Source organism: Varanus komodoensis, unplaced genomic scaffold (assembly GCF_004798865.1).
Source record: "Varanus komodoensis strain SLA01 unplaced genomic scaffold, ASM479886v1 scaffold8, whole genome shotgun sequence".
Lineage (NCBI taxonomy): Eukaryota > Metazoa > Chordata > Lepidosauria > Squamata > Varanidae > Varanus > Varanus komodoensis.
In genome coordinates this window covers 17,796,107-17,807,176 of record NW_025336481.1, presented here as the reverse complement: position 1 = coordinate 17,807,176, position 11,070 = coordinate 17,796,107, and the positions used below count along the sequence as shown (strand labels likewise).

The 11,070-nt window shown below is 39.9% G+C and overlaps 1 protein-coding gene across 5 annotated transcripts in view; it reads right to left on the bottom strand.

Annotated features, from left to right (window-relative positions):
* Window positions 1-11,070, bottom strand: part of TNRC6B (trinucleotide repeat containing adaptor 6B) — a 147,883-nt gene that overhangs the window by 54,065 nt on the left and 82,748 nt on the right. For 3 of the 5 annotated variants that reach the window (XM_044454837.1, XM_044454838.1, XM_044454840.1), the window contains 5 exons: window positions 6,529-6,699; window positions 5,836-5,961; window positions 5,206-5,337; window positions 4,423-4,521; window positions 3,638-3,809 (listed from right to left, as the gene is read on the bottom strand). In XM_044454837.1, coding sequence (XP_044310772.1) covers window positions 3,638-3,809; window positions 4,423-4,521; window positions 5,206-5,337; window positions 5,836-5,961; window positions 6,529-6,699 — 700 coding nt within the window. The remainder of the gene's footprint in view (window positions 1-3,637; window positions 3,810-4,422; window positions 4,522-5,205; window positions 5,338-5,835; window positions 5,962-6,528; window positions 6,700-11,070) is intronic. The other 2 variants (XM_044454839.1, XM_044454841.1) reach the window with 1 other exon arrangement.

The following is an 11,070-nucleotide window of genomic DNA, read 5'->3' as shown; positions in this document are numbered from 1 at the left end:
TTTGGCCACCTAATGAGAAGGAAGGACTCCCTGGAGAAGAGCCTAATGCTGGGAACAATAGATGGCAAAAGAAGAAGGGGACGGCAGAGAATGAGGTGGCTAGATGAAGTCACTGAAGCAGTTGGTGTGAGCTTAAGTGGACTCCGGGGGATGGTGGAGGACAGGAAGGCCTGGAGGAATGTTGTCCATGGTGTCACGATGGGTTGGACACGACTTCGCAACCAACAACAACATGCACAAAATGCTAGCCATTTACAGATGTAGATTTCAGGTGGATTTATAAGCTTTATCAATCATGTATTGTACCAATGCACAAAAAGGACTTGGTGCATCAATCCTCCAGATACTCATGCACAGCATCTGGAAGTCTGGGTCTTGAATCTTGCCCCAATATCAAGTAAGCAGGATTTGGATGAATGGGAGTTGAATTTCTTCTGAGAGCTAAAAGCTTTTGCCAGCATGGTGTTATTGGGATAAAGTCTGTGTCAATTATCCCTATCCTTACCAGAACCTTGCTGTCATAAAACAGAAAGAACAGATGGAACTATGTTCCTGTCCATATCCACTGGAAGATGAAAGCATCTCCCAGGTTCTGCAATATTAACCTTCACTATGCTGCAAAAGTTGGGACAAGTGATAATCTCCACTGAGGCAAACAAACCTACCACTGTGCTGCTCCATCAGAGCAGTATGTCTGTCAGTACTATCCTGTCCATTTCCCACTGATAACAAGCTAGGTAGGTACAACTCAGGCATTCAGCAGTAACAGTGATTGCCCACTTCAGCAATACACACTGTGACTTGTCTGATTTGATGGGGAACACACCAGTTGAAAATGAGTAGGGTGAGATCAACAAGTCGAAAGATCTCATTCCTCCCTGCCTGTTCAAGAAGTAAACAACAATAGCAATACCCAAAACTACACAAATGGGATAGCAACTGAAATAGGTACTGACTACCCACACAGCTTTCTTGATACTCAGACTCCAAAAAGGCAATGTTCCAGTGCTGCCTGTTTCCAGTCACAGCCCTAAGAACCACAATGTCCTGCACTGTAGACACTATCCCAAGAGGGATGCATCTATTATAAGGACTCTGAAGAACTAGGAGTTCCAACAAAAAGGCTATCTCCATTCACCATTCCAATGTGTCTGCCACATTCCTCGATATATGAAGCAAGGTGGAACACTGAGATTGACTGAAGGCATGGATGAACCAATTCTGAAGGGGCCTCATACAAAGATGCAGAAAAAAATCCAATTACTACACAAGTTACAGTAACAACCCAAGCGGTTTGAATATGCCACACTTTAGTAACTGTTTAGGTAGTAAGTCACCTAACAAGGCAACTCAGAACTGTCACACAGTCTCATAAAAGAAATACTCAGCTCATCACAGAATCCAGCACAAGCCCAAAGAATTAGTAGACACTGTGCACTAGGATGAAGTGTGATTGTTTTATTTTCCCACTGAGCTTAAGATCATGGAGGAGACAGAACACTAGAGAGAATGACTTTTAGATGTCCTGCCCTTGTAGAGGCAAACAGCAGCGAACTATTGCTAAATCCTGTGTCCTTTAGATGCAAAGATGGGCACTTACCAGTGCCATAAAATGGGTGAAAACCCACAATGCCACAGCACTGTTATAACATGACTGATACTCAAACCACTGCCAAAATGAATGGGACCAAAGCTGGAATAGAGAGATTGTATACAGATATAAGCATGTTCCACTATCACTCCCATTCCAACATAGGGTGACATAATCTTATCTGCAAAGTTCATAAAAGCTATAATCCTTCTGAATCAACAGTATCTGGAAAGCACTGAATCTGGAGATCCTCTAAGGGATGGCAATGGGCAGCCATACCAAGATGGAGATTCATTTCTACACTGCCTGAAACTCTTTCTTGGTTCTAGAGCACATGAAAATTTTCTAATACTGTATAACCTGCTGACATAGATGTACTTGCTAAGACGTCTTGCACTCCATTTGTTTTGCTGGACTGCACTGGTACCAGCAAATTTAGCATTGACAGTAAAGTTAGAGATACACTGGTGTCAACTCTGTCAAGTGTGGACATGAATCAGGAGCCAACTCTTTTGGCTCAGGTTTCAGTGCTTTGATTTCTTAGGACAACTTTACAGCTGCCATGTCAATGATCATCCAGTTATGCATGGGCAGTATGGGACCTGGTTAGAACTCAGGAATAAGAAGACCCCAACAAATCTACAGGTGACATGGATAAGAGAAAAACTTGGAAATTCTTCTAAGGTGGTTATTGAAAGCTGTATTGTATGAGTTGATAATAGATCCACTATGACAAGCAGCTTTTTCCAGAGGACAGCCATAGCCTGCCAGAGCAGCTTTGCCCAGCCTGCTTGGTAATCAGCACACGTTTCCACTTTATGATCTTCCTCAGGGAGTGCCTGTTTGTGGGGGGTTGTGTTATTACTGCAGTGGACACATTTACAAAAGAGCACTCTTACAGCCAATACCTTCAGACAAATGCAAAAACTGAGAATACAAAAAAAAAAAAAAAAAAAAGCCCCCCCCCCCCCGCCCCAGTACATAAGAGTGCAAAGGGAAAAACAGGTGAGGCAGAAGACTCAGGTAAGCTAGAATATAACTTCTGTAGTTTGTAGCAGCTTACTGAACGACAAAGAAGTTTGCAATGAGGCTATTGTGGAAATAAGCGAGGCACTGTTAGGGACATGTGCACCAGGAGAACTAGTACAAACGTTTCCTGAATAGGATTTCAAAGAGGCAGAGAGGCCTTGTTTGTGATGCAAAAAGACCAGAAGAAAAACCTATACCTCTAGAATCTAGATCAGGCTTCCTTAGTTTGCTGCCCTCCAGATGTTTTGGACTGCCAGCATTCTTGACCACTGTCAGTACTAGTTAGGGTCAATGAGAGTTGAGGTCCTAAACTTTGGAGGGCACCACATTGGGGAAGGGTGGTCTCAATTAATAATTAGTTTTGCAGGAAATGTTTGCAAAAATAAGTTCATAATGAAGAGACATAGTGATACATGTGCTCATACTGAAGAGGAAGTTCAGCAATGAGATACATCTAGCAACTGAGAAGTACCAATGCAATAGCCACTAGATAGAAACCAAGAAATCTGATGTAGGGCACCCTGCAGCTTTACTGGATCTTTATTGAGCTGGCTGCATTCTATTGCTTTTTTTTTTCCTCCTCCACCTGCCTTTTTTTTTTTTTTTTATTCTAGACTGCACAGAAATAGTTCCTGAAACATGGCTGTGGATAGCAGGTGCCACTGTAAGGCTTAAGAACTGCTGCCTGATTCCAACAATTAGATTAAATTTAACTAAATTATTTCTTGATTAAGCTTTCAAATCGTATGAATGACTGTGATGATAGGTTACTGTGGGGCTGGTTTATACTCTTGTATGACTTATGCAATGGTATACTGTGTAAGTTAACCAGTCTTAAAAATAAAGTCAGGCAATGTACCATTGATGATACTCTACAGTAATGAGTTTTATACAGTAAGGAGCTTCAAGCAATACAACTGGCATAAATAACAAATCCAGGTTTGAGTTATGTATATGGCTTCTTAATTGACAGTCATCAACATAGATAACAGAGTTATAGTTATCTAAAGTACTCACCTGAACTATAAACAGGAATTTGCCCTTTGGTAGATAAATCTGAGAGACCCACATTTAGACTACCAGATACTATACTGTCTAAATGTGGTTTAGGCCCAACTGGATGAGATGGAGAATGTTTCATACCAGGTTGCCTCTGTTGTTGCTGAAGGGCACTCACCATACGAGCAAGCTGCAGCCAATGAAACAAGAATGAATGGTTAACCTTATTACAAGCATTTACACTTGCAGGAGCATGTTTGTTTACAGGAAGCAATCAAGTAACTAATTCATTTAAAAGTTATGCCTAACATGGAGTTTGCCTTTTTCATGGCAGCTGCACACTGGGGTTGACATTTTCACTGAGCTGTTCACCATGGTCCCAAGACCCCTTTCTTGATCAGTCACTGCTGGCTCAGATCCCATCAGCCTATACTTGAAGTTGGAAGTTTTTGCCCCAATATGCATTACTTTATGCATGCTTGTTTTGAATTACATTTGCCACTCGATGCCTATGCTCCCAACATTAAGAGATCCCTTCTGAGCTCCTCACACTCCTATTTAGTTTTATGCACTCTAAATAGTTTGGTATCAGCAGCAAATGTGACCACTTCACTGCTTACTCCTAGTTCAAAGCATTTACGAATTGGTTGAAAAGTACCGGTCTTAATGCAGAACCCTATGGGAACCACTGATTACATTCCTCTACTGGTAGAAATTACAGTTTACTCTTATGCCCTACTTCCTGATCTACCACAAGGCTTCACTGTATGTGATGCACACATCTTACTGATCATATATTCTACCTGCTGCTCTTGCTGCTGTCGTACAGCTTGAGAAATCTTTCTCTGATTCTGTAATAGCTGTTGCTGCTGTTGCTGCTGCTGCAGAAGAAGTTGGCAAGCCTGCAAAGCAAATGAAGGAGGGAAAAAACTAGTTTACTTGCGCAACAGCTCTTACTGGAATTAACTGCTAACAAATAAGCATCATTCATTGATGTGAGTAGCATATGATCTGTATAACAAAAAGGGTTTCTGTGAAAGGTTTAGACTCTGGAATATCACAGTGCATTCCCTTTTAAACCTAATAAATGGGAAATTACTTCTTAGTAAGTTAAAACAAGTCATTAAAAATATCAGGCCTCAGCTATTTTTTCAGGCAAAGATTTTATTCACAGAGTAACTAAGTGACTAGAAAGGGCTTTCCCAAAACAAAATGGCCTGATTTGCATGTAACAACAACCCCCTGGATTTAAAACTTTTGCTTTCACATAGCAACTCATGATTTACTCCTGCTGAACGTGATTTCATGCCAGACATACAGGCTCTTTAGAGTCTAAGGTTTGGACATCAGGTTCAGCAGAAGCTAATCATGGGTTGCTGATTAGTTTATGGAATAAAGTGGAGGAGCTGAGCATGCTGTAAGTAGCATCTCTAGATGGCTCAAAAAGCTCACTGAGTTGTAAACTGAAGAGTCATGAGCAAACAGCCTCATTGCCTTATGTATGCTTTTTCCAGTGCACAGTGTATCAGTGTACTACAGATCAGAGGCATGAAAATAGACCTAAAAAACTCAGACTGACTACTTACAAGCTGAAACTGGGGAATCTGTGGAAGTTGGCTCAACACAGCAATCTGTTGAGGAGAAAGCTGGGGCCCCATATTGAAAAGACCTGGGCTCAGACCACTGTTAGGAAATTGCTTAAGCATAGAGGCAGACACCTGCAAGGAAACAATACATACTTTAGAGAAGTAATTGTCATAACCTCAAAGACATTTTTATATAGAAACCTCTACTAAAACTCCATCTTTTTTAAGTTACACCAGATCTTGATAATGATGTGGTATGATATGCTGGGGGATGAATGTCATTGGTGGGCAGACCAAAGTTGGCACCACATATAGCCGGAATCCCACTCACTTTTCCACTGAAACTGATTGTCTTAAGTCACTAGGGAAAAACCCCCCCAATACCAAAGCAGGCTCCCTCTTCCACAGAGAACCATGAATGAGGGCACTGCACCTGTCTCTTACTTCCTAAGGAAGATTTACAAGATATGTAACTGTGAGAAAGGGGAAGGTTCAGAATCTGCTCTGGTTAGATAGATAGATAGATAGATAGATAGATAGATAGATAGATAAGATAGATAAAACCTCATATATGGAACTACAAAGAGACTACAGCAAACTGGTTACATCAAAGCTTTCAGAATTGCTTACCTGGGGAGAAAGAAACTGGGGAGGCACTTGTGCCCGGATATTGGGGGAAGGATTTAGTGGTTGCACTGGTGGGTGCATTCCTCTCGATTGTGCTGTACTGTTTCCAAACAGACCTTGATTGCCACCCTTAAAAATGATAATAAATTTGTGAGTATGATTGTTTAAATACTTCTGGTAGAGCTTGAAGTTCATACTTCTGTAGTCCTCAAAGAACACCAATTCTGAGGTTCATTACTCAGAAGATGTCAATGCTAGTCATCATTATTTCACATTAACTCCATTGCTGTTATTTTTTGAACGCTAGTTGTGAAAAGATTGATTTCATATTGTATGAACAATAAACCTAAGAACACAACAGTCTTCTCCATTACCTAAAATCTAGATAAAAAAAATCTGCACAAGAACAAAGCAGCAAATGGTCATTCTTGCATTTTATACCAATGTTTATATACTGAATTTTAATGAACTTTCTTGAAAATAAAGAGGTCAAAATAGCAGACACAAGTAATACACTGAATGACCCAGAAAGAAGTGAGAGGCAGATGGGCTCCTGAATTTGAGATTTGTTTTAGTTATTTTATTTCTATGATAAAACATATTTTGATTAGAATGGATGGGAAAAAGTACAGCTGACCAAGAATAAGTATGATGTGCAGCCAAGCAGTAATATAATGAAGAATGCGATCTCCTTACTTGTCTAGCAGCGAAGTTTTGGGGGTTGAGCCCTGAGCCGATTGCCCCAAGGCAGACGTTGGGTAGTGTGGAACCAGAGGGAGATAGCTTGTAGTTGGGAGAAGGGGAGAAGGGAGAGCAGGGAGCCTCATCCCCAAGGCACCCATCTTGATTGGAGAAAGGCAAAGTCAGCTGAAGCAGTAGTTGGTTAGTGAAGCAATAGAATGCAAGAAGAGAAAGAGTGACTGTAAGTGACCAAGAATATGTAAAATTGGTATGATTTTAATTACAAACTACACTACTTACATAGGAATGTGGCCTAAAAGGACAGTCAAAACATACCTTTCAAATAATTTAATCCCCTTACCCATAACTAAAGGTATTCTGCTTAATGAAGCAATCTTTTTAACTGAAAATTATGCAAAAGTATTCATCCCAGCAAGTCCTGTTTCTCTTTAGAATACTTATAACTGAACAATATTTATACTATTGGATGCAAGTAAGTCAGCAAAGTAGGAAAAGAAATACATTTTCTTTTCAGAATGCTAATATCTGCTTCCTGACACTTTAAAGGGTTTGGGTTTTGGCCTTCTACCCAGTAGAATAGGCAAGCAGTACTTGATGACATGAGAATTGTTATTTTTACATGGGGTTAATGTTCTGTCACTTAAATGCCTTCTAGAAGCAAAAACAAAATACAAGCAATTCCTCTTCTTATGATTCCATTGTTCTAGTCCACATCCATACTGTGCAGTGTTAGCCTGTGAGGTCAACATGAAAAGTTAAAAACCTCTGGTCTCTGATCAGGGAAGAGATGAGGGAGTGGAAGAAAGACAGTGAAAAAGAAAGGAAAAAGGAAAAGCAGGTCAAGGAGGCAATTTTGATGAAGATTTGTTTGTAACTTTCACTTTAGGATTGACACTGGCTGCTTTGAACAATACAATTCTCTACTGCTTACATGAGAATCAATCCAAATTCAGCATAGCTTATGGCTGCTTTAAACTTAACTTTTTTCAGGAAAGTGAAAAGTGCATAAATATGAAATAATCCTTACTCTCTCATCTGAGACAACCAAGTTCTTGAATTTGACTCTGTTCTTTAAGTATGGTAGCAGACATAGGCGGTAGACACAGCTTACTTTTTGTATTTTATACATGTTTGACAGTTAACAATGTACAACAAGTGGAAAGTGAATTATTTCAAGAAATCCCTGATAATTTGAGAGCACAGAAAGGGGAAATGAAACCACTAAATTAGAACACTAATAGCAGCAGTGTTTGTTGGACCTTGAGAATGAATGATTGTGTCATGAGCACTATTTGTCTAGAATAAAGTCAAAGGTCTGTTGGATATCCATTTGCAAATCAATGGCAACATGTCCTGATCTGATAAATGATTTGCATCATCAGAAGATCCAGACTTGTCTTCAGAAACTGAAGCTAAATGTTCCTTATCGTGAATTCACTGATGTACCTTTGAACATACTAACATAATCTGAATCAATGGCAGTAACTGAAGTGATGTATGCCTGGGGCCGGGTCAACACAGGACAACTAGATAGCAAGAATGAAGGCAAAACCTATTCAGCAATATATTTCACATCTGAGGGAGCAGTTGTTGGTGAGTCAAGGGCTGGGTTGAAGTAAGAGATATCAAAGCAATGACTGTTTTACAAGATTGTAAAGAGCACTTCAAGAGAAGTTTCTATGGTCACATAAAAGATGCAAGTAAGCAACAAAACTGATGGGCCTGGAATGGGGGAGGACATTAAGTGAAACAATGCTTTCCTTAATGAAACCTGAGTTCATACTTTCTGCTGTTTGGTTTCTAGGAAATCAAAATATTAAGCTCACTCAGGAATAAGCAACCTAGTATTTCTCAGAGTAATCACTGCTATCCCAAAAAATACAAAAGAAGCCTTAGAGTTGGTAACTCAATTCTAATACCAAAAGAAAATGTCCTTTTGGAATTAAGTGATGCCTGCTGCCTGTGACATAATTCACAAGGGATCAAATCAGTGGAAGGGATAAGGTTGGCAGAGAAAGTGGATTTATACAAGGAAACCCACTCAAGATGAGGAAATACAACACTGCCCTAATGTTCAGTGAAAACTGCAATCCAGCTAATTAGTGTCATCTACCTCTTTTTCATCATGGAATTTGAACATCCAAGTTCATGCTAAATACGGTGGGCAGAGTATGAATCAAGAAGAGGAAAGATTCTCTATGTTCTAAACAGATTCAGACTGAGCAAGGGTCTCTGTAGTATTACACTTAAGATTAGAAGAATAAAAGTTGCACGCATATGAAAGTTTCTCAGATGACAATGTGGAAGTAAAGGCTGAGATGGTTGCCCCTTAACTACCAGGCTGCTTTTTTGCCTTTTTCTTTCTCTCATGAGAAGTACAAGGATTTGATAGGCTTGACAAGTTATGTGTTTCTTTTAAGCCAAATGCTTAACAGTAAGGACAGCACATGTTTGGCCTTGTGAGACAGAAAAAACAGTGACTAGTCTCAGAAATAACTATAGTCAGCAGAAATGGCAGAAAGGCCAGTCTGGTAGCTTCCAAGTCAGGCATTGGCTGCATTCACATGGAATAATTCTGGAGTTTCACAGAATTCATAAGCTATGTGTTAGTACATGCAGCACTTTTATTTCCACTTGGCTCCACCTACCTGAAGAAGTGGCTAAACTACCCAAAGTGTATGAACCCACATTCAGCCCAACAATTTAAGTCAGGACTCTGCAAAATTCTAGCTTATGGAAGCATGTGAAAGAAGCGTCAGAATGCTAAACAGTTGAAGCCATGTCCTGAAAGATGGTAACTACATTCTATTATGACATGAGGCACAGAGCCCCTAGACCAGCTTTCTACAACCTGGTAACCACTCAGGTTTGAAACTTTCAACATCCATCAGTCCGGATCACAAACTACTGGGACTTCTAATCCAAACCTCTGGTGGGCACCAGGTTGGGGAAGCCTAGGAAAGATGAATGAAAGAAGAAAGTGGAAAATCCCAGAAATCCCCAACCAACACTGTGCTCCTCCCATATAAACCAAGCTTCCCCCCACCAGGTGCCCTCCACATGTGTTAGCCTACAACTCCAGCACCATCCTGGAAAGCATCATGTTGGGAAAGGCTGACCTAAAAAAGACTGAATCATGGATATGCATGCCTGAAGTGGGACATTTTACACTCATAACCATAGCACATTAACACATGACCCACTGCTCCACAGACAAATGGTCTTGAAAAGAAAATGCTTCCGGCAAAATTTTTTAAAAAAATGTAGCCACACTAAAACACCTTATAAATAAAAAAGGGAAATGAAAAACCAATCTTGAGATGGAAGACAACAGAACAAAAGGCTTGAATATTTCACAGAATATTCTCAACTATAGCTGCCAACAGTTCGAAGAACTACATTTTGAAACTGGAGGAAGGACACCCCAAAATTTAAACAAGGAATACTCTTAGTAAAGTTCTATCAATTTATACTAACCTCTCACCTTTCTTAGATATGCTAAATACACATAATTCAGCACATAAAATGGAGCAGTGTAGTATGCACGTGTAAACATTTTCACTTAACTAAAACAATAATTATAAATATTTTCTGTATTAAGAAGTAGAGGTACACCCTAAATTACCTGAGGATATCTTATTTTTTTCTAGTTGAGAAAATAAAAGCCATAGAAAAAAGGAAAAAGTTTTATCATCTGAACTTCGAAAGAGTACTTAGACCTCAGTATTATCATTCGGAAAGAGAAAAGTAATTCTTTAGAGGAAAAAACACAGAAAACATAGTAATAATGTGAAATTAATGCTAATACAGTCATATTATTTCCTCATCATACATGTGTCATACTAACTGTACACAGATAAATGATGCATTTAGTGGAATTGTGTTTTGTTCTATTTCAGAAAATAATATACTCTTAAACATAATACTATGCCTCATTTATTTTTTCTAATTTATGTCAGAATTTAAGACATCCACATTTTCTTGTTCTAATCTTTCCACTGCTTGAGTTTGCATGACAAAACAACCCACTGTGGGTTGCATCCTGATAATGCTCAAGATTATGCACTTTTTATTGCTCTAGGTGCTTGAGAAAGCACAAAAGTGCATCTCACCTTTTATCTTGAGAAAAGAGTCCCTTTAACAGGGTGGTTTTTTGTGGGGGGGAGATCAGACAATTATAATCCCTGAATGGAACATAAGTCTGTATATAGTCCATGGGTCCTCAAACTATGGCCTGCAGGCCGAATATGGCCCGTCATGGGCATTTACCTGGCCCTCCTCAGCGCTTTCGGACTCGCTCAGAGAAAACAATCTCCGAGTGAGTCCGAAAGCTCTGAGCTGGCGCAGGCATTCTCTGAACCTGAGCAGAGAGCCGGCGCAGGTGCCAAAGTGTAACAGCTCCCTTCAACTGCACGTGCACTGGCTCTTCCCCACATTGCACGCATAAACAGAGCAGGAATATAGAGCAGGAAACAGAAGAGAGTAGGGCAGGAGAGAGAGAGAGAGAGAGAGAGAGAGAGAGAGAGAGAGAGAGAG